Below are 24444 nucleotides of genomic sequence, written 5' to 3'. Positions count from 1 at the left end.
ATGACATCTAGACAAGCTATGTAAGAGGCACAGGTGGTTGAGCACTCTCCCTGACGCTTGGATGGACATTGCCTCAGCCTCTTCCTGAAGTGGTCGGGTGGCAGCCTTGAGTATGGGGGTAATGAGCCCCAGTGAGCACCGAGGGCTGGCCACTCACCCTCTTACTGCTTCACTCAGGGAAGACATTCAGGGTCCCTGGACACCCAGTCAGAATATTCTTTCGTCGTATTCAGGACACCAGTTGATGGATTATTTATAATAATATGCAAGCATAATTTATAAACAAAAGATTTTAATAACAGGTTTCTAAATGATGCGTGTTCTCCTTTCTCATTGGAGAAATGTCACTCTCCCTTCCTAGGGACACAGACCTCTTGACCTAACTTGCTAAAGAAAACACAACTTGCAACCATCACAGGTAGAGTGTGAATGCATGTAGGGGGTGGGGCTAGGGAGTCTTGGGTTCAACAGAAAAAATTTTCCTGTGTCTTCTGTAATATTTTTATATTCTAAAGTACACGCACATGCACACGCACACGCACATGCCTGCACGAGTGCCCAAAGGGCTCTGGCCAATGAAATGCCCCAGGAATACTGACACGGTTACGGTGGTTTCCGAGATGGACTTACAGTGTAGGAGGTGGTAAAGGAAGAGCAAGGCTCTGGAGTTAGTCTGATCAGGGTCTGAATCTGGATTCTACTACTTATGTGATCTTGGGTAAGAAACTCTTCTCGTGTGTATTAATACAATGTGTGAGAATTTAATGAGGTACTGTATGTAAAGCCAGTAGCACACAGCAAACAGCCTGGAATGGTAGCCTTGTCTGTGGTTATTCTAAATAGAGTCCTACGTGTAATGAACTGTAATTTGCATGCGAGTGTTAGGGACCTGGAATGTAGAGCTATAAGCTGCTCTGGAAATTTGATTCCCCACTCCCTACCCAATGCTCCTACCTGCTACACTCTGTTAAATAGATTTACTTGAAGGAAGACACTCTGTGGAGACAGGGATGAAAAGAGAGAATCACATGGCATTTGGTCCCTTGCTCAGCTCAGGGATTAAGTTTCTCCCTCCTTAGGAGAGAGGGAGCATTCATCCCACTTCTGTGCAGAACTCAGCAGCTCCAGAACAATGATGGATGAGCTGTGAGATTTCTCACTCCCTTGGGTTTGTACAGTTCTCAGAGTGAAGCCATATTATAGAACAAGATCCCCAGAAGATGGCAGATATCCAATGGGTGTGGACTTGCTCTGGAGCCTATGAGATACTCCCTACCTCTCAAGAGATTCCTGGGGGTACTTTGCATGACTACTGCCCTTCATAAAGGTGGGGGAGCTGAAGCAATAAAGTTTGGGTTTAATTGCTAAAGGAAACTTCGTATACCCATAGAAGAAAACACAATGGCTGAGGAGGCCTGTGGACACGTTAAGAACACTGTGGGAGGATGGTAAATTAGCAGTACTAAGAACTGTGAAGAGAAGAGTGAGTGGTGCCTTACGTTGCTGGTAAAACTTGGCAGCTACTGACAGCTCCCAGTCTCCTGAAAAAGTAATGATTCATCTATGGGTATATCAGTAACTCTTCAAAGACTTTTGGGGTTTATCCTAACTTTGACAATAGGTTTCTAGTTTTTGTTTAAAACTTGTTTCATAATTAAATATATCATATAAAATATATATAAAACAGGCTTCTAGTTTTTAATTAATGTTGTTGAAATTGTAGGTATCAAAGACAACATGAATGAATCTGAAGGGCATTATGCTAAGTGAAATAAGCCAGACAGAGAAAGACAAATACTGTATGGTATCATTTATATGTGGAATCTAAAAAAAAAAAAAGGTCAGACTCATATAAGCAGAGAGTGGAAGAGTGGTTGCTAAGGGTTGGGGGGAGGGGAGAAATAGGAGGTATTGATCAAAGGGTACAAACTTTCAGGTATAAGATGAATAAATTCTGAGGATCTAATGTACAGCATGGTAACTATAGTTAATAATATTGCCATGATACTTGAAATTTGCTAACAGTGATTCTTAAGCATTCTTACTACACAGACACACACACAAAGTAACGATGTGAGGTGACAGATGCGTTAATTAACTTGATTGTGGTAAATATTTCACAAGGTATACCTATATCAAAATCATCACGTGGTAAAGTTTAAATATGTATAATTTTATTTGTCAATTACACCTCAATAACGCTGGGAAAAAAGAGCTAAATCATTCATTTTAGAGTTTAAGAAACAAAGGCTCATCGAAACTGAGATTTACCCAAGGTTAAATAGGATAATGGTTGTACCTTTCATTTTTTTTAAAGAGACAATCTTGCTATTTCACATGCTAGATTTCTTATAGTCCTGCTGAAAAACTGATAATCTTATTTTTAAAATCTCACTCAAATTCAATTTAGTAATTTTCCTCTAGCATATACTTCTTGATAATGTCATGTGAAAAGACTCTAGATTTCATCCTTCTCAAATATCCAGGTGATTTCTAACTACAGAATAAGGTATCAAGCATGTTCCCTTGGATACTCGAGAAAAAGAAAAGCAGCAGCCATTTAGTTACCTCAAAATCCATTTATTTTGTTGGGAAAATGATAAAGTGTCTTTAGGTTCGTGAAGTTTACCAACAACTCCCTATGTTAAAAGTGTAACCAATATTTATATTTTATTTATATCCATGTTAATTTTGTTTCTTGAAGCTTTCTAACATTTACTGCATAAATGACTTTACATTTAACAGAGACTGACTTTTCTGCTGAAAATATTAAAAAGGAAAATGAACAGTAGATTCATTAAGTAAAATAAGTTACCTAAATATTCTAAATGGAATTCTAAATGGAATAACTTTTGTTAAAACCTCAAAGTTCAGGCAAAGAGCAATAAACTTTACAATTATATGAAAACTTAGGCTTACAGGAGAGCACTCCTTCCTGGCTGGCAGAGCTCTGAATTCATTTGAAGTCTGGCAGCCGTGTTGTATCACTCAGGAGGGAAAAGTACGTCAGGGAGGGCCAGATTTTCAATCTATTTGCTTTTTATCCCTTTCAGGTTAACTCTTAAGATTCTGGGTGCAGTTACCCAAGCATTCTATCCATTGACTGGGTCTATATTTCTAAGAGAGAGAAAGGTCTGTAATTTATGATCGAAGTCAATGGCTCTAAACTGAGGTTCCTTGTATTTTCTGGTCATCTTGGCACCCAGGTATGTAATGAGTTCACATCTCTCCATAAACTGCTCCATCTTCTTCTTATATTTTTTTCTTGTGTACTCAGAACCTTTGGGATTAAAGGCTGTAGAAAATTTCACAGGACTGTGAATGTTTTTTGTTAGGTTAGTGAATCATTATATTAAAGAGAAGGAGAACTTCGTGCGTGATTGAGTTGCACAGCTATGGCCAAGAAGATATCCAAATCCCAAATAAGATTTGGGGATTATTCTATTTTAGATCGTAATTGTCTCTATTCACCTTCCTATATGGAATGGATTATTGGGTGCTGATTAGGTTACTCGTAGCCCCTGCTTTAAAAACTAGAAACTCAGTTTTGATATTTTTGCTAAAATATTTGCTACCAACACCACACACACCCCATGCAAGTGACCAACCCAACTCAACAATCCTATTTATTACATTATACTACAATTAATATTAAATTAGTTCTGAGTAGCATATCATTTCTAGCAAAAAAAAAAAAAAGACATACCTTTTAGGTGAAATGCTATATAGAGTAGCGCAGATCTCTGTACACTTAAGAAGGGGAATTTGGGCTTTAAGCATGCTGCTGCGTTCATGGCTTTAATTAGAGCAGTTGCGACACCCTGCAGGTAGGGAACGGATTATGTGTAGATTTGAGTTTGTTTTATTTTCTTGTGGCAAATAGATAAAGAGGTTAGTTATTCTTTGCCTCAAATAGCCTCCTGGGGTTGAGGATGGAGCTTACAAAGATAGTTAAATGAGCTCTTAGCCAGCAGGACTAAGAAACACAAAATACATTTGATTAGGAAAAATAAAAACTACAGATTGGCTTAGCGCCAGCTAGGTGATGGATACGTGGGTTTCATTACACAGTTCTATTTTTATATGTTTGGCATTTTCCATAACAAAAAGTTAAAAAAGAAAGGAGGGGACACTGGGCTTTGAGTTGTCTTGGCCCATCTCTGCTTCCATTTGCTCAGAACTGGCCAGCTTGCCTCCCCCTCTCAGGACCCTGGGCCACCTGACCAGGAATTCCAGAGACCACAGTTATCACTGCAGTTGAGATTCTGGAGCCCCAAGCAGGAAAAGAAGAGAACACCCTTTTCTGGGTGAGTGTCATCTTGCCTTTTGATATTAAACTAGATTGAAAGCTAACCATCTAGGGGAGCTGAAAAAAAGCAAAGTTAGGATTAGGAATTTGTAAGAAAGGTATGAAATTGTGCCCTAGGCAACTGTTTTATAGAAAAAAAAATTTTTTTTTAAAACCCTTTAAAATAGTGGTTGGCTACTGATAAATTTGACTATATTCAGAAAGAGGTATATTTAGAGAAATAAGATGTGATTGAGTAGATAGCTTCATCCAGATTTTGAGCAAAATATGTGTTTGGTGGTTCAGTTGTGGTGACACCTCAACTCAACTCTTTTGAGCGGGGGGGAAAAAAACCTCTTAGAGACTGAATTTACACATTTCAAATTAAGAAAAAGTTTTACAGACACTGAAATTCAAAATAAGAAACAAACTACAAGTCAGAGGTAAATAATTATCTTACTCTCTTTTCACTGTAGTGCAGGTATTTGGGAATTAGCTATGGAAACGGGGGCTTTTCTCACATTTTATTTTCATAACCACTCAAAACCAAAATAAGTTAAAAGTGGATTTGCAGGGCTTCCCTGTTGGCGCAGTGGTTGAGAGTCCGCCTGCCGATGCAGGGGACACGGGTTCGTGCCTCGGTCCGGGAAGATCCCACATGCCGCGGAGCGGCTGGGCCCGTGAGCCATGGCCGTTGAGCCTGCGCGTCCGGAGCCTGTGCTCCGCATTGGGAGAGGCCACAACAGTGAGAGGCCCGCGTACCGCAAAAAGAAAAAAAAAAAAAAGTGGATTTGCAGCTTAAAATCAGGAAACTCTGCCTTGAATTTCATTGTTACCAAAATAAAAATTATTGTTAAAGAAGAGATTGCTGTAGTCTTCTAAAATCTATGCATAGAAACTCATGTAAGTGAACCTGTTCGAGATATCCAGGCAAAGGCAGACTAGTGAGATACATCGGTTCCTTTAATGGGGGAAGTTTGTAAGGAAGCTTCTGATCCCAGTATTTCAGTGGCGACCTAAGAACACAAAATCCATTAGACAGATGCCCACAGATGTGCTCATTGTGTGTACACAGGAAGGTGGACACACAAGAGACAGCTGAAAGATAATGTTCACTGCCTGTTTTTCTCCCGTGGAGAAAATGATACAAGTGGGAAGACTGGGGCTCCTAGAAATTCATGACAGCCAGCTTCGCCTGGGTCCCTAGCCCTGCTCAGCTCTCCTCAGTGTTCTTATTTTTCACAGCAACTATATAAAGCTTCCTTTATTGCCCTCACATTTCTAACCCTCCCAGTAACCCCCACATGGGGGCCAGGCTATCCAAGGAGAAGCATCAGAATGAAACTTCCTCAACTGCTCACCACAAGCAGAGCCACACATAGGCTCCTTTCTCCACGCTGGAGCTTACCTCCCAGCTAAGATCAGTCTCCACACATTCTTTGCATCCCTGTTCCACCCTCTCTCCAGAAATCTTAAATAGCAATTTCTCTCTCTCTCCCACCTTCGGCATTTCCTTCTTTATTGGATCCTTCCCAGCCACCTGCATTTTAACATGCTCGTACCTTTCCCATTGAAGAAAAAAGAAAATCCTTTTTTCACTCCTTCACTCCTTGAGTCCTATATCCTTTCCAGCAATTAATGTCTTTTCTCTTTTTACTGTTAAATTTCTTCAAACATTGATCTTCACTAGAGGTCACAAACTACTGCACAAATTCTATCTGCAGATGTGATTTGATCCACATTGTAATTTTTAAAAAACGGAATCAGTCACAAAAGTTTAAAAATCAGATAAATGTAAGAAGAAATTTGGTTTCCAGCTTCTTGTGAAAAACAGAAATGTGTGGCAGTGGGTAAGTAACTGCTACCCCTTCAGCTATGTGTATGTATCTATGCACGTGTGTGTGTGCACTCACATATGTATCTATCCCAGCATGATGCAGTTAACATAGATATTCAGTAAATGTTTGTGACTTAGTGAATGGTCTCACCTCAGAAATTTCTCAAGTTTTTCTCTACTCTCACAGATATATATACGATCACGATATTCTAAAGCATAGTGAATGCTACCAGGTACTAGGGCTTCGTATCTGAAAGACAAAGGAACAGACAAAAACAACTATGTATTGTATAATTAATATGCAGTACTGTATAAATAAAGTGTCAAAATATTTTATTTTTCTATCTTTACCGCTCAAGGAAGAAATAGAACATTTTCCAGTTAAGCAATAGTGATCTTTTGATCAAAATGTTAAGACTGTTATATGGACCACTTATTCTGAGTAGAGCTATCATCCTGTACTTGCACGAGAGCAAGGACTTGCCTTTGTTTGCCATCCTGATAGGTCACTGGACAGTAGCCCTGGAGCTCGGCACACTTAGGAAACCGGCTCTTCAGCTCCGACAGTGTCAGCTTTTTGGGCATCATGTCGGCAGATGGGAGAGGATGAGGTGCTAATGGAGGCACGTATAATTCGGGGTTCTCCAAAAATCTCTATAAGAAAAGATTACAGCAACGTGACCGCTTGAGACAGGAATACTATGCCAATGAGAATCCACTGAGGCTCTCTTGCTACTGTCCCCATTTTCAGTAGCAATGTTCGTCCTTCAAACCATCTGAGAGCTGCTTTCTGAACTACTATAGCTCCTTCCATGACTGCAAGTGCCTTATAGTAATACTTGCAAGTGATTTCATGTAAGGTCTCTCCTACTTTCATTCACTCACTCACTCACTCACTCATCTACTTATACAGAAAACATTTGTTGAGCTCTTACTATGTCCCAGACACTGGAGTGCATAGTCTTCCTGTCCTACAGTATAACTAACTAGGTGGGTGTCCTTTGGCAGGTGAATTAGCTTCTCCAGCTTCAGTTATCACTCTAAAATGAAGGAAGCAGACCAGGTACATGACCTCTAATGTCATTTCCAGTTTTAAAATTCTGTGATTATCATTTAAATAAGCAGGAAGAAATAAATGTCTTTTTCTTAAAGTGATAAAAAATTCAAATTCTTCAGAGGAAAATAAAATGTTCAGAGGCACCTGATTAGTTTTCAACTACAACCTTTTTATATCACCAAATTATGGTCATCGTAATATCAGAACAAGTCTGTATTCTGTTGCATTAAATAGCAATATAAGGTACACAGGAAATTAAAGTGATAGAAAAAAGTTGAAAGCACAGGAGACATACGTCGGTCTTACTTCATTTCTACTGACTCTGACTTCCCTTCTGCACCCTTTGAATGGAATCCCCAGCCAGATGCTCAGCATCCCCTTCACGGGCGGGCTCACCCTTGGGTCTCCCTACCTGTTAAGCTGACCCAGGTGGAGGGTCCATCACTGACCCTGAACTTCTGCTTTGTGCCAAAATATGTCTTGGGATGCAGTCTTAGGACTGGACTCTGAGTTGCCTCATTGAATCCAGGGTCACAGTTTCCAAAATTGGGTCTCCTGGTCCCCAATTCCTGGGTGTTCCCAGCTGTGCCCACCCCTTCCTGTTTGGTGAATTCTGAGACCGGTATTTTATTTCCCTGGTAAATATTTGGAGTTAGGAACAAACTTACATTCAATTTCTCCTGAGAACTCATTTTATAATAGTGCCCTCTGAACTCTGCTGCAAATTCCAAGGAATCAGTTAAAGAGCAATCAACTAATTCATGTGATTCTGCCAGGCTGACAGGGCAGAACTGTCCAAATTCGCCCAGGCGAGAAATCAGTTCTTCAGGTGAGATACATAACTTGTCAATGCAGGCGGCTTTTCCTGTTATTAACAGATTAACTATTATTTTTTTTTTCAGAGAAAACACAATCATTTTCAAAATGAAAATAATTTCAATTATGCTAGTACTATACAAAGGAGTACATATTGTAAAATTCCACAGAGTAAAAAGTAAAAATTTCTCTTCACACCTCCATCCTCTCAATCCAACATCCCTTCTGAGAGGTAATCACTGTTGAGCTTGTATCTTTTTCAGATTTTTTTATATATTTGCATATACACATATATTTTTTGCATATAAGATGCTTGTGCCACTATACTGTAAACATTATTCTGCAACTTGCTTTTATCAGTTAGTCATGGCCTTTGACACCTTTCCATATCAGTTTATATGATTTACCTAATTCCTTTTCATTTATGCACGGTATTCCACTGTATAAATGTACATATAGTTTACTCAACCAATTATCTGTTGATAAATGTTTTGGTTGTTTTTAATTCTTAGCTATTATAAACTATCTATATGTTATAAACAATATATATGTATATACACACATATATGTACATGTATATATACATAGCCACTTACACACACACATCAATTTGCTACATATTTAAATTTTTTCTATGGGATAGATTTCAGGAAGTGAAAACAGTTTGTTGACATGATGTTACTGACACAAACCTCTCCCTGTGCCCTGATGGCTCCCAAGACAGGGGAAGAAACATTTTCCCAAAAGTAACTAGGTTTACCCTAACAACTCTATTTAAAAAAAAAAAAAAGCCCCCAAATTCATTCAATGGACAAGTTTAAGAGTTTTCTCTCTAGTATTCCACTAGAATGGGGACTCCAAAACAATATGAGATGTTACAGAAAATAAAAATACTTTTTTATACATCTTAATTATAATGAGTAAATTTTGATCCTGATATATTTTGTTAATGGTCCTTTTCACCAGTGAAAAGTTTCACTTTTTTTTTTTATTATGCCAAGGAAGGTCTTACACTAACACTAAAATTATGAAGAATAAATCATGGATTAATTTGTTATGTGACAATGTAAACATAAAAGTAATCCTTAGGATTGGAGTGATGTGTCTATAAGCCAAAGAATGCAGAGGATCGCTGGCAACACTGGAAGCTAAGAGAAAGAAATGAAACAGATACTCCCCTTGAGCCTTCAGAGTGAGGACAGCCCTGCCAATGCCTTGATTTGGGGCCTCTGGCCTCCAGAACTGTGAGAGAATACATTTCTGTAGTTTAAGTCACCCAGTGTGTGGTAATTTGCTACAGAAGCCTTGGGAAACTAAGACAGGTACATGAGACTATGGTTTCTGTCCTGTTGGCATTCTTTCTTGCCTTATCTTGTTCACTTGGTATAGCAAGCTGCCATGTTGGAAAGGTCCATATGGCAAGGAACTGAAGGTGGCCCCCGGCCAAACAGCTGGCAAGAAACTGAGGCCCTCAGTCCAACAGCCTTCAAGGAATGAAATCTTGTCAACAATATATGAATGAGTATGATAGTGGATTCTTTCCCATTAGGGCCCTCAGGTGAGATCTTAATCCTAGCCCACACCTTGACTGTAGCCTTGTGAGAGACCCTGAAGCAGAGGACCTGGTTAAGCTGTGCCTGGATTCCTGCCCCACAGAAACTGTGAGTGACTGTGTGTGTGTGTTGTTTTAAGCTGCTAAGTTTCAGAATAATTTATGAAGCAATAGACAAACGAGTCCACTATTCCATCCATTGTTTATGATACAAATGAAAAGGCTAAGAAGCCCCAACCATCCTTTCCTAAAAAGAATATTACACTACTGTAATACTACATTGGTGTAATATTATTCTAAAGTATTATAACGCACAGTACTATGGTATAATAAAAGTGTTGTTAAAGTATATAGTGTTATATAGTCCTATAATATTATACTATATGGTACTATATAGTTTTACACTTGTACGTTGCTCTTTAGCTCAGATGTGCTGACCTCACCAATCCTGACAGGTTTAGTGACAGGGTAATTTAGACTCAAATCACTTTAAGTCCTAAAAGACACTCAAGTATCTCTTTTTCTGATTCTTGGGATAGTCTTGATGACATCTGGCAATGTCTATATATCCTTTTCTGGAATGTGGCAGAATGAGGAGGAATTTCTTTAGTTTTCTAGCCCTGACCTTGCTCCATCTCATTAGTGAGAATAAACTGGGCCCCTGACGGGGGGGTTATTTGAATAACATACAAAGCAAGTGGAGAATAGAAAAAAAAAAATCAAAACTAAATTCAAACAATCAGGTATAGATTATCAGGTAGATGCTAAAGCAGGAAAGCAAGAGGGCAGCTTCAATTAGATTAAACTATTCAAGGCAGAGGCAAGTATATCTGGAATAATGTAGTGGATACTGTGGTGCCCCATACGCACCCCTCTCTTCAGGGCTGATGCACCCACCCCCCAGCTGCTGGAAATATCTGTGCTAACGGATCACAGCTGCACTGGGAATGGCCCCTCTGTTACAGGTTACAGCCCCTCCTGGAGTGACCTTTGGTCAATGACAAGCCAAAGGGAGGATATAAAGCCTGGCCTCTCCCCTCAGTGTGGGAAATTTTGAAGGTCCATCCTAGCTCTAGTGCTTCCCTATAGCATCCAGGGAGGCTTCTGTTTCCACCACACTGCAGGTTAGTTTCTCCCTCTGCTCGGTTCTACTAGCCTCACTTCCCCACAGGTGTATCTCCTAATTAGAGTTGACATAAAATACAGGATGCCCACTTAAGTTTGCATTTCAGATAAACAACGAACAGTTTTTAGTATAAATATGTCCCATACATTTGGGAAATAATTAGACTAAAACATTACTTGTCATTTATCTGAAATTTAAATTTAACTGGCATCCTGTATTTTTATTTGCTTCATCTGGCAACTCGACTCCTGAGACTACTTCCTGATAGAGCTTCTGCACACAACTTTTCATCATGAGTCTGTTTTCAGGCAACCCAATCTGAGGTGGGAAAGGTGAAGTAGGGTAACAGAAAGATGAATGAGGCACAAGTTTTGCTTTCAAAGCCTGCTGTGGAATGTTCTACTGGTGTGATGCTATCCAAAACTTATTGGGAGTAGGTTTCTAAAACTCAGTTCTATCTTCCTTTGCACTCTTATCTTCATCCCTTGTAATCCTCAGGTGAAAACAAATTCCCAGTCTGCAGACAAACAGGAACCAGAGATGCTGGTGATGCCCAAATAATGAAGCAAATCAAGATTCAATGATGCCATTATTATCAGACTCCTCACTGCATTTTTCCTTGTATAAGATTCTCTGTGTCACGTTGCTCCCTCATACATCCTTATACCTTCTCCGTATTTTCCAAAGTTAAACAAAGTCATTAAACAGATGTCTGTGAAACCCCTCCAGACAAATTCTTTGGCATCATCACTCTTTTCAGAGACATGAGATAACTTTCCTTCTATTTTGTGTATTTTTGGAGAAAAATCAAGAAACTTCTAGGAATATATAATCAAACATTTTCTTTCATGGATTCCAAATATAGATTAAAAACATTCTATGCTCAAATTAAATTTTTAATAGAATCAACATTTACATACTACTATAATTTCATAGTAAATAGTAAAAATAACTAATTCTAGATTCCTAAACAAAATTTTGCCAAGTGTCACTCCACAGACCCCTGCCCTCATATAACTACCATTCTTGAAACTAGCTTCTTACATGGCTTTCCAAACACCATAAACTCTTCTAGTGAGAGACCATGTCTTGTTTTTAGGTGATAGGTTCACATGGACATTGAATAAATGATAGCTGCCCCATACATCCTCTAGTTGGCTTGCAGGCTATGTTAATTTATAATCCTCCCTGCCATTGAACTTAGAACTAGTTAGCACCTAGAGACTTAGCTGGAGAGCTAAGCTGATAGCTTGAGTAGAGGCAGTCATTTATTAGAACAAATACACATGCCCGCATAACTGGAAAATACTATGTATTTAAAATACTGATTAAGGTCATGGGAACAAATGTTCACATTGAATGAGTTATGGTAACATGAGTTAGGCATGCATAGACTTCAAATTCACATTTTATTGTGTTTTCAGAGTTATATGTTTTCTTACCTGCTTTTATTCTTCCCAGGTATATCTGTATGTGTTTATTCACCATTTTAACCTTCTTAATGACTTCATTCCATACCCACCATTTGCTGTGAAAGCCATCAATCACATACCAGTTCTGATGTTGCTCTTGATAATATTGCCTAATCTCATCAATATTTTTGCGGTACTTTGAGTTCTTGACAGCTATAATCTGTGAGCTGTTATGCAATGGATAAGGCGAACTAATAGAGAAACAGAAGGAATGGAAAAAGCTGTTAAAAACCTGCTTTTTCTGGTTGAGTAAAGTTTATTCCTTTATCATTGTTTTCATCACATACATTACCTTGGTTCCTTTTTTTTTTCCAGGAGCAATCTTTTGAAAATCTCTTTGGAAGGCACATCCAACTCAAAGATGACCATGGGGATGACTGACCTGGCTTCCAAGAGACTCACTTGATATTTAGATACAGGGTATCCATCAATGACAACACTAATAAGGAGAAACATGAAAATAAAAATTCCAGATGTCTTTTCTCTCAGACCTTCCTTTCTGTCTTCCAGAAACAGTCTGTCTTTAGGATTAGCCCCGTACTGTTCCTATGTAACTTGATTAATCTTGTCACCTTGCCCTCTTTGTCTATTTTTTTTTTTTTTGGCTGCGTGGCTTGAGGATTGAACCCGGGCCCCAGCAGTGAAAGCCCGAAATCCTAACCACTAGGCTATCAGGGAACTCCCTTTATCTCTATATTTTTAACCTCAGTCAGCCCAAGAGCCAGAGGAGGGCTGCATACATACAGACACAGCTCTGATTCATACACTTAGCATCATCGAGCTAGGTTTTAGCGGACTTCGAGAGATAATACATATAATACCTTGAACATTGTATTACTTAATTGGTGCTACTATTCTAGCATGAAACAGTGGAAAGAGTATAGGCTTCAGAGGCACACAGACTTAGATTTGAAACCTGGTCTGACCTCTCTGAGCCTCAGTTTTCAGTAAGAATAGTAAAATAATGATATTTAACCCTTAGAGTTATCTTAAAGATTGTAGATCAAGTTTGTAAAGCAATTAGTAATAGACTAATGGACATTCCTTATAAAAGAATGTCCAGCAAGGGAAGAATTATCCAACCCTGATCTTAATGTTGTAGTTTTATAGCAAACAGATAGTGTAAAATTTTTGTACTGAAAGGTCAGTGGCAGTAAGACAAGGTGTCTTGTAAATCAAGATTTTAAGTACATTAAAATGTTTTAAAATTAAAAGAAAAAAGTTCCTGGCACAGTTAATAGTATTTTAGTAAGAGATTAAGCAAATACGGAAAACACTGTGTTCTAAGCTTGCTTTTGTAGTAAAATTCTGTGAGGAGGCTGGGTGTGGAAGGGAAGATGGGGAGTTGGTGAGAGAGCCCTATGGTATCTGGGAGAGAACCATTCCATCAGGACCCATCAGGCCTCTGAGCAGAAATGATGGAGAATTTGTTAGTCCAACCGTCTAAGGTAATGAGTGTCACTAGCAAACTGAGAAGAGTGCTAAAGGCTGTCTGCAAATTCCAAAGTCAGGAAACCGACTCTGAGGTGCCTGAGCTGGGCTTGCTGGCTGACATCACCAGAAAGGGCTGGTTAGTCCTCCCCCAGTGCTCTCCAGCTAAGTCTCTAGGCACTAACTAGTTCTAAGTTCCATGGCAGAGAGGATTATAAATTAACATAGCCCGCAAGCCAACTTGAGGATGTACTGAGCTGCCATTGTTGGTTGTTTTTTTTTTTTAATTTATTTATTTTTGGCTGCATTGGGTCTTCGCTGCTGCACACCAGTTTTCTCTAGTTGCTGAGAGCAGGGGCTACTCTTCGTTGTGGTGCGTGGGCTTCTCACTGCGGTGGCTTCTCTTGTTGCGGAGCATGGGATCTAGGTGTGCAGGTTTCAGTAGTTGTGGCTCGCGGGCTCTAGAGCACAGGCTCAGTAGTTGTGGCTCATGGGCTTAGTTGCTGTGCAGCATGTGGGATCTTCCCGGACCAGGGCTTGAACCCGTGTCCCCTGCATTGGCAGGCGGATTCTTAACCACTGCACCACCAGGGAAGCCCGCCATTGTTGGTTTTTAATGGAAAGTAGCTCAACTCCTTTGTCCTGTGAAGGATCACTTGAGAGGCCCTCAGGATTAGGGAAATTCAGTGTGACTGGGCAGTCACTGTCCTGGTATTAAGGTGAAACAAAACCTTTGTGATTTAACCTACGTTGCCCTCACTAAGATCCCTCGTATGCAAAGCTGAATGCCAGGAAGGAGGTAACACAATTTGCTTAAGTCCCAGGGCCTTCTCTGGGGAAAAAACTTGACAGTCCAGAATCTGCTCCCCGAAAACTGAAATTAGAACTGTCAAGGACTTGATTAAGGACCAGTGGTAGGGAAGGGCAAGGAGGCTTCTAATATAAAACAGCCTTGAGTAAATCAGCAAGATTTTAAGTCAGTGATCTGGGCTCAAGAGCAGGGCCTTAGGTTTTATCAGCTTTTACTACTGGCTGGGACCACTGGCTGTGCCAGGGAAGCGTGGTGGAGCGGAGGAGTGTAAACTGAAGACCAGTTCAAGCACAGGGCTCTCCTGTCCAAATGCAGCATCAAGGGAGGGGTGCTGCTTCCTGTGCAGAGAGCTGGGCCAGAGAGTGACCATCTCGATGGGACCAGTACCACCTGGGGGGACAGGGGAGGGCCATGCCTTCATCACTCCATGGGGCAGTGAGGAGTTCTGCTGGGCTGTGGAAGTCGCACAGGCCTCCCTTATGGATTGTGTAAACCTGGAGGCTCCTGGACAGCTCAGGGGTTGCTGCAGGGAGGGAAGTGGCCTGTTGCCTCTTCTGGTGTTCAAGCCGAGTTTTAGCTTGACAGAAAATTAAAACATGTAACCATATAGGTGTCCAGAGTTTGAAAAGCACATCACACACACTTTACAAGAGCTTTAAACCCTGTTTACGATTAAGTGTTTTACATTCCAGTGAGTAATTTCTTCAGAGATGTAACTCCATCCCACTCCCTCTCCACCTCCACGGCCCCCACTTACCCTGCAGTGTTACTTATACTTTCCATCAGAGATAATTCTAAGGCCTGAACAGCCAGTTCATCAGGCGCTGTCATTCCTTTATGAAGATGCCAATTTAGCATAAGTGCCAGCTCTGTGTCTGGTTGGTGGTTTAATACATAACGCAGAGCATCTCCTATTGACAAACGCTTTAAGCCATAGTCACTTGAAATTTTTTCGGCAACTGAAAAACATTAAAACTTCAAACTTACTCCGTTTCACAAATTCATCAGTTAATCTCAGATTCTGGTTAATTGACATCAACAGCAAGCTAGTCTTCACATTCCTCAAAGAAATTTCAAAAATTAAAATTGCTACATTTTATTGAATTAATACTGTTCAAAGGTCGATCATTATTAGCACTTCAGGTATGTGGCTGATGGGTCTGGTTAATGAGCCAACTCCGTGAGGTTTTCTATAACCAAACCATTGAAGTGGTTTTTTTCCTTCTGCACGAGGTAGCAACATTTTTGAGAGCTTTATAAGGCATCCTATGTGTACTATTAATATTTGGTATTATGTCCAAAATAACAATTCAGTGCTCCTTGCGTCACCGGATTAAACCATTTCCCTATCTGCCCATTTACGGACTCCAGGCTGCAATCAGGCTAGCTTACCCTATACAGTTAGGCGGCAGTTAAACCTTAGGAAGTAATTTTTAAAAATTATAATGGCATATCTGACATTTTAATAGTAATTTACAGCTTATGAGGTAATATTTCTTCTGTGACTTTCTTTGATATTTTCAACTATTCCATCAAGTGTGTAGAGTGGGTATTGAAGTTCCAATTTTATAGATGAGAGAACTGCAGCCCACTGCAATGGAATAATTTGTCCAAGGGCACATAGATGTTGCCATTTGTTGAAAGAGGATTCAGGCTTGGCCTCTGCTTCTGCTAAGTGAGACCACAGATAATAGCTTCCAGTTACTGTTAAATGTGGGTGTGCTCTGACAGGGTCTACAGACCCTGCTTCATCACGGTCTGGAGACAGCAGTGTGTAGAGGACACTGAGACTCATCTGGTCCCACGGGGAATACAGGTTAACTGGCCACAATTAGGGCCACCCGGGAGCAACTCCCCTGTGAGGGCCGCAGAAGGCTTCATCTCAGCTTTGCCACAAACGCGAGAGTCACACCTATTTTTCTTAAGCTATGAAAACAATTAAGCATTTACAATTTGACATTCTGTTTAAAGATTAACCTCTATTTCAACAAAAATCGAGGAATCAGATTGTCTAATCTACATTTTACTTTTTGCTGTGGTTGTAGGATCTTGAATGTCAATGTACAGCTTTCTTTGGGAAATATCATTATCTTTGTGAACTTTTAGAACACAACTATTAAAGACTCTTAATCATGTTAAGATGTTTAAATGGGGAAAACACACTTTTCACCTGAAGAGCTAAAACACAAAACTCCCGTTTATTATTTCTGGTGAAAATTAATCTTTGACTTCATCTCTCCCCTTCATTCTCTATGCCTTCAGTCATTAAGTCCTGTCATTTCCTTTTTAAATATCTCTGGTATCTGCCCTTTCCCATTTTATTATCATTGCGACCAACCGCTGTTCATGTGGTTATCATGTCACACGTCATCTTGAAATACCACACTCACCTATTGTTGGACTATTTGCCTTAAAAAAAAAAGTCTCAAGATATAAAAAATTCAAACATTATAGTTTACCAAATGCCTTTTTCAGTAATGATTAAGATAATGGATTTTCACTCTTTAACTTATTAATACAGTAGATTATATTTATAAACTTTTAAATATAATTTTTATGCTAATAAAATCTTAATATAACTGTTATTTGACTATATCTATAAATAATATTCATTTGTAATTTCTTTTTTTGTATTATCTTTGTTAGGTTTTGATGTCAGGGTCATGCTAATTTAAAAATGAATTTATATTTTTTATACCTTTTTAATTGTATGGACTATATTCTTTACTTTAAAAAAACCTGAAAATAAATTGGTCACTTTCTTTTCCCTTGTTCTGGAAAAGCTTATAAAAACACAGTAAGTATCTCTTGAATTTTTAATTCTTTGAAAGTGTGACATAATTTTCCTCCAAAACCATTTGATTCTGGGCTGTTTTGGAGTGGGGCTATATCTTTGAATGTCTTCTCCTCGATGGTTATTGGCCTATTTACATGTTCTGTCTCTTTCTGAGTCAGTTTTGATAGTTATCTTTCTGGAAAAGTGGTCCTGGTCTTCAGGAGATTCTTTTATGCTTAAGGATAGTAAAGGCAAACACACCCTTACCTGTAGTTTTCCCAGATTTTGGAGGCCCCAGAAGTGCAATCCTAATGGGCATAGTAGGCTTAGGTTTGGGTTGGCGGATATATTTGATTGGGTTCTTCATAAATTTTTCTTTAGTTTCCTTACTAGATAAAAAATAAATATACTGACGATGGATTACAGGATGAAGTAGATTCTCTGAATTTTCAACTGGCTTGATTGTCTCTCCTTCACTTAGCTGCAATATATGCAAAACTGAATTAATAAGTTAGCTTTATTTTAAACAGCATTTCCCCCAAATACACTTAAAAAAACAAATTTGTAAAATCTTTCTTATACAACAAGAAAACTAATTATAATCAAGTACTGATATTAAAAAACTGTAAAAAGAATGAATTATTTTATACTCATATGGAATAAATGTAGTTTTTCTTAAGTGTTCCAGTTTCTGACAACTATAGTTATTCTACTTCCTTTATAATGTGTTTAGCATATACTGAATGTTTCTGCCAAGTAGTGTAAAGGTGTTTGGATATATTCATGGGCCAATTTATCTTCACAGACAGGTCCATTCCTAAGGTGGCGTAATGTACAGAAATGCGTCCTCCCAAAATCATGGTTTGAAGCCCTAACCCTCAAAGTTACTGTATTTGGAGACAGGGCCTTTGAGGAGGTAACTAAGGTTAAACGAGGTTATAAGAATGGGGCTCTAATCTGAGGACTGGTGTCCTTATAAGAAGAGAAAAGAGACACCAGGAGTGCATGAGCACAGAGGAAAAGCACTGAGGACACAGTGAGAAGTGGCCATCTACAAGCCAGGAAGAGAGGCCTCACTAGAAAAACCATCCCTGCTGGTACCTTGATCTTGGACTTCCAGCCTCCAGAACAGTGAGAAAATACATTTCTGCTGTTTAAGCTACCCAGTCTGTGGTATTCCATTATGGCAGCATGAGTAGACTAATACAGGTGGGGTCCCGGGTTATATATGGGAGTGTACTGGTAGGACAAATCCCACTAGCTTCTCTTCTACATTTTTATACAGACGAAATCCCACTCACACAAACATCAAGAGCAGACACAAAAGGGGAAAATACACCTAAAAGGCAGCCTAAGGTGTCGGTATGGAATGGAGAGGGAGGACTGGTCCCACATCTTTGCATTGGTGATGATGACGACTGGGTAATTAAATGGATATCTTTTTATATCATCAGATGGCCAAGCATCAGTCATCCCTGGACTTGACAGAGTAGGTGGGAAACAGTATGGTAATATTGCTCCTCCCCCAGAACTACACCAGGATAGTTGTCACAGGTCAATGGTGTTGTCAGCATCATCATTCTTGGGCTGAAGTGATATTCATGGCTGGGAGTAAATGTTAGGGATAAGAAGAAACTCAGGGATGGGGTGGGAATGTCTGCTCTATTTCTTATACTTGGTAATAAAAGAAAAGCTGAAAGTTTAATGATTCCATTTCAGATTCACAAATTAAGTATGAATTCTTACAATAGTTTCTGCTATTGCCCAAAATATCTAGCATGTATCTTTCTTCTCCATAGGTCAGAATACCCAAGGTGTCATCAAATCAGAAACATCAAGTGGTCAGGCACCCAGAAAGATTCCCAACAGCCCTGAAAAAATGATTTATATGCTTAAACCCTTCCTATGACCATGCAGTCATTTCTCCACAAGGCATCTTTATACAATCCTAATTATGTTTGGACATGGGTCCTTAAATAGGGTTCTGACTTTGATTGCTTCTTCCCCTCTCTTGTCCATCTCAAAGAGAAGGTTAGGGTGTAACTATTTTTCAAAAGCTTTCTAGGTGATCCTAATACATGCTTAACTTTATCTGATTCTCTATGGAGGGAACGGTCATAATGTTTCTATATTTCAGCATGATATTTGAAAAGGTCTCTCTTGACATCCTTACAGTGAAGGTAAAGAAGATATCACAATTAAGTAGAATTGAAACTGATTGTATCAACATCAGCCAGGAAGGAGGTTTCAAGTAATATGCACATGGCTCCATTTTGGATCCCTTCCTCCAAAATACTTTTTATCAGTGACCAATACACGTTAATAACAACAACTTATATTATTTAAGCATTCACAATAAAACAAGCACTGCTGCAAGCACTTTACAATAATTAACTGATTTAGTAATTGTAACAATATCATGAGGTCGGGACTATTCTTATTCCCATTGTGCAAATGGGAATGGCTCAGAGAGGTGAAGTAATTTGTCCAAGATCACTCAGCTAGTAAGTGGTGGTTTTGAACTCAGGCAGTCTGGCTCGAGAGGCCATGGTCTTCTCCACTGTGCTACTTCACTGATGGAAATAAGAAGGTACACTGGTTGAGAGGGCAGGTCACCTTTATGTGACATTCTTTTACTGTCTTTATAGCACTTAATACAACCTGACAAGAACTTATTTGTTTACTTATTTATTGCCTATCCTCCCTCTCCAACCCAACTAGAATATAAGGCCCATGACAAAGGAACCTTGTCTGTTTTATTCACTGCTCTAGTCTCAGGGACTGACACAGTGGCTGGCGTGTCCTTGATTAAGATTTGTTGAAAACCATCCCACATCTGAAGTTACTGAATTCCAATTACATTAAATGTTTGTCCACACTGCCTAAAAATACAGTGCTTAGAAATAAGTTTGTGACGAACATTAAAGGCACATTTTGTATGGGATCTCACACTTTCCAGAGAACTTTATATTCTTGCATTTGATCACAGTGGCCTGATGGCAGTATTCTCCCATCTTAAAGGTGAGGAAGCAGAATCAAAGAGTTTAAAGGACTTGCCTAAAATTAGATAGCAAATTGTGTCAGAGCTCAGCTCCCTAGATGTCTAGTTTGAAAATATTTCTACTACCATCTTCTGCTACAGAGTTAAAACCAAGTTGGAACTGGATGATCTCTACAGAAACAGACGAAAGAAATTTAAACCCTTCAACTACTTTCCTACTTCAGAAAGGCGAAACAACCACACATATTTTTATAGCTAGTTAAGAATACTATACAATGCTTACAATTTTTTGAACTTATCCACTGTCTTCTTAGACATACTTAAAAAAAAAGAAACAAGAGAAAGAACATGGCTTTCAGATGCATTTGCTGACATTACCTTTACAGGGTCCCAGTAGCCAAATGAGCTTATATACTTGTAGGTAAAGCTGAGCATTTTCTGGGCAAGGCGGGATGATATTGGATAACATTTCTCGAAAATGCTTGCACGATTCTCCACCAGTGGTTTCAGTTTCATATTCAATATGTATTGTACAATGTGGGTTTTCCGAGCTCCATTAATGAGAATTACTGGTATCAAAAACTTCTCAAATTCTTCCTAATGAAAAAAAATCATAAAACCAAATATTTTTAGTGGGAAGTATTTAGTTACAGCACATGGACATTGCTAGTAACTGATTACTTCAGTCTAGAGAACAAATATTTTTCAGCTTCCAAGTAACTGCAGGTTGGCAGCTAAAACTTTGACCCTATGTGGCTTCCATGTTGCCCTTGATTTACTAACTAGTTTTTATAATTGTAAATGGTGCTGACGAAAGGGACCTAACCCCTAAAAATATACATTTCTTTTGAAGTGTTAAAAAGAAACCAAGGCATAAACCAAATTGCTTTTGTTTCATTCTCAAACGTTATTTTTTGAATTATGAAAAATGAAAAAGTAATAACCTGTATTATTTGTAAATTATTCGTATCTGCTTCAAATTTTTCTCCCAGTTCACCTCTCAGGCGTTCGAGCGCATCAATTTCCTGCTCTTCATCTTCCTCACTCATCACTTCCTCATCTTTTGGAAATTCATCAAGGATGTTGTCAATATCATCTTCCTCATTTTCAGGTTCTTCCTCGCTCATGTCTTCATCTTGTCTAACAGTCTAAGGAAGAAAATATTCCCTTTTACTATACATATAAAATATGGAACAAATGACACTGCTAACTAATCATCTGGGATATTTTGGAATAAGCGGGTATTGGTTAGTATGGCATGCAACGTTCATCAACTGATATAGTAAAATTTCAAATATCTGGCACCCAAGAAATTTAATGCCTTCAAACTCTAACACCACGGTGATCCCATAAATAAATACCTAGACAAGATATTAACTGCTAATATTTAATGCTATAGTTGTCAGAACATTACATGTTTCTCATGGTCTTCAGTAACAATATTTAATGCAACTCAAAGAGTATATAAAACACTCCCTAGCTGTGTTAGCTTGGACAAAACCAGTTTCCTTGTCTGTAAAATAGGAGTAAGGAAAGTACCTCCCTCACATGGTTGTTGGTAGTGCTAAAATAAGTTAATACATGCAAAGCCCTCAGAAAACTGTCTGGTACATGGTAAGCATGCAAATGATAGCTGTTATTCCTATTATTATGCTGTTATAGTTATTATTGTCATTTTGTATAAAGCACTGTTCTAATAGAATAGTACACGCCCCTGAGGAGGCTGCAGCTTATCTGAGGAAACCAGAATTAACACATAAATGATTACTGAAGACCACGACAGGATACTGATACTAAGTGGTGTTGTATAGGCTCGAAGTGCTACAGTCCAGTTTGCGTAACACTGAACCCTGTCCTACTGATCCTCCTGCACTGCCTCTATGCACGTCCCCCAGAAGTATCCCTTGTCCCGGATGGAGCACTGCCTTCCCGTCGGAAACCTGGGAGTTATCTTGACTCCTCGCTCTCCATTATTGCACATCCAGTTTCTAAGAACAGGAATCCTAAATAATACTTAAGACTCTCTCCTGCTTTCTAGTCCTGCTCTACTGTTTGCCCTCTCATTACCTCTTGCCTGCACAGTTCTGATTAGCTCGCTATTTCCTGATCTTTCTAACTGATTAGACCCTGGTGCCTTTAAAGGCGCCTGGAGCTAGGATTTGGACTTGGAGGTGCCGGGAGGAAGAAGAGAGGACAAAGGGCCCTTCCCTGTTCTGTGCCCAGGCTCCTCTTTCCCTGGAAGGAGTTTGGCGTTGGAACCATGTTTCTCAGTTCTTATTCTTTTTTATTTGAATTTTGAAGCCATTTGGTTCTCTTACTACTTTTTCCTTTTTCTTATATTTTGACAATTTTTTAGTTTGAGATTTGATTTGCTAATGATCACTGGAGGCATGGTGGGATGAGTCCACACTACGAGCTGCAGACATCTTAGTTTCAGATGAACTTTTGCTCGCCTCTCCAGCTCTATTTAATAGCACTTCCAACTTGTTTTTTAATTAAAAAAATTAAACTATATAAGTTTAACAAGAAACTTTCAATTAATTTAAATGCTATATTGTAGTTTCCATGAACTTTTTTTTGCTCTCTGGTTTTTCATACCATCCTGTTTTTGTTTTACGGATACAAGTTCTTGAATTATTTAAGGCAAATTGGAATTTTTTAAATGTTTAATATATTTCCTGTATTGTCTATTTGTTTTAGAGTCAATTATTCTGTTTGTTCATCTTGGCTCTTCCTTGTATTGATAATTTCAAATATATGGCAATCCTTGGTTGTCTTCATTTTTATGAATGAAGGACTAAACTGATTAATTCAGAGCAACTGTAAGCTCTGGGTATGTGAGCAGGACAGGTTGTATCATGCTTCCATTTAAGATGTGAGGATGAGAAGAGGCAGGCAGGCTGGATCTTGTCCCAGATGATGAAGAGTACCAACCAACATTCTGTGGACCTAGAATTTTCTAGACAGATTAATTACTTTAGAAATTATTTACTTTTTTCTTCATGGGGACAAATGTCACTGTTACATGAGGAGCTGGTGGGATCAACCTTAAAAAATTTTTCTGCAATTTACCCTCTTGGACTTTCTAGATAATCAAATATGTGCAAATATTAAATTTTGTTCTTACTTTTCAATATGTATGCTGTTTCTCTTTCTGATCACGTTGCTGTGGCTAGTTCCTTTAAATTTTTTAAAAGGTTAATAGCCTAAAAATCTTCATAGAAGACCATCTGAGAGACCCACAGGTTAATTCTTTTTAGAGAAAAAGATTTTAGTTTTCTGTAAGTGGCATTTTGGTCCTCTGGAACAGTGCTGCTTTTTTTTCTTATATCGAGTATCTTTCAGTCCTTATGTTAGGAGATACATGTTCTAAAATTCATCGTCTCAGAGATCTGCCTCCAGTATGAAGGAATAAGTTCATTTAGCCTCTAGCAGATAATAACCATAAGCCATGGACAACACACACACAAACACACACACATTTTTTTCCCCTCTCTCTTGCTCCAGAGGGCTTCTGGAGAGTGAACAAAGGCAGATTTTGTAGAGTGGTCAAAATTTGGAGGGAGCGATAGGCTTAGGGTCAGTTCTCTTATTCTGTGCATTTGCGTGGAAGGCAGCCTCCATTAGAGTGGTGGCGGCAGAGGGGGACTAAAACTCTGATAGAAAGCTCTGTCTTTTGTCACCTACAAATTGGCACTTGCCCTCTACCTCTATAAGAATTAAATTATGAGCTGCTGTAGCTGCTGACCTTCAACAGCCCTGGAAAGAAGTTCAGGATGGATCAGAAATGAGGCACTCTGTGCTCTAGAAAAAACTGGCAGAACAGGTCTTCAGATAGTTAGATATTTTCAGGAGATGATTTTATGAGCCCAATTCTTGCATCTCCTCATATCTAGAAAAGTGATAAAATCCTTCACGGCTACTCCTGGCATTCTCCTGCATGTGGCTACGCTACACTTGGTAAAAGGGACCCAGGCACCAGAGAAAGAGCTAGTGTACAGGATGAGGGCAAAGATTCTGGAGCTAGGGGTAAGAGTAGAAGCAAGGCCTCCAAGGAATTGGAAGATATGCATTGTAAATCTGTATGAAGCCACTGGTTTATAGAATATTCTTCAGTCACATTTGGAGACTAAAATTCCACATGATGGCGACATTTTCCTATAAAATTAATGGAAGTAGTCACCTTGAGACTTTGAAGTGATTTCTAATGTTAAAAGTGTTTTATTTGTTGCTAAAAAGTCAGACAGCAAAGGCAATAATGTTAAGGCTGAGAAGAC

The 24444-nt window shown here is 39.0% G+C and overlaps 1 protein-coding gene across 1 annotated transcript in view; it reads right to left on the bottom strand.

Moving 5' to 3' along the window:
* Positions 1–2568: 2568 nt before the first annotated feature.
* Positions 2569–24444, bottom strand: part of AK9 (adenylate kinase 9) — a 121470-nt gene continuing 99594 nt past the window's right edge. Inside the window, exons 30-41 of the mRNA XM_032651866.1 lie at positions 21112–21315; positions 20546–20764; positions 17434–17647; positions 15148–15349; positions 12441–12587; positions 12119–12339; positions 7851–8047; positions 6610–6779; positions 6277–6375; positions 5202–5304; positions 3707–3821; positions 2569–3295 (exon numbers count right to left, since the gene is read on the bottom strand). Coding sequence (XP_032507757.1) covers positions 3093–3295; positions 3707–3821; positions 5202–5304; positions 6277–6375; positions 6610–6779; positions 7851–8047; positions 12119–12339; positions 12441–12587; positions 15148–15349; positions 17434–17647; positions 20546–20764; positions 21112–21315 — 2094 coding nt within the window. The 3' untranslated portion in view covers positions 2569–3092. The remainder of the gene's footprint in view (positions 3296–3706; positions 3822–5201; positions 5305–6276; positions 6376–6609; positions 6780–7850; positions 8048–12118; positions 12340–12440; positions 12588–15147; positions 15350–17433; positions 17648–20545; positions 20765–21111; positions 21316–24444) is intronic.

Source organism: Phocoena sinus, chromosome 12, assembly GCF_008692025.1.
Source record: "Phocoena sinus isolate mPhoSin1 chromosome 12, mPhoSin1.pri, whole genome shotgun sequence".
Classification (NCBI taxonomy): domain Eukaryota; kingdom Metazoa; phylum Chordata; class Mammalia; order Artiodactyla; family Phocoenidae; genus Phocoena; species Phocoena sinus.
The sequence above is the reverse complement of the archived record's forward strand: the minus strand, read 5'-3'. Positions and strand labels throughout refer to the sequence as shown.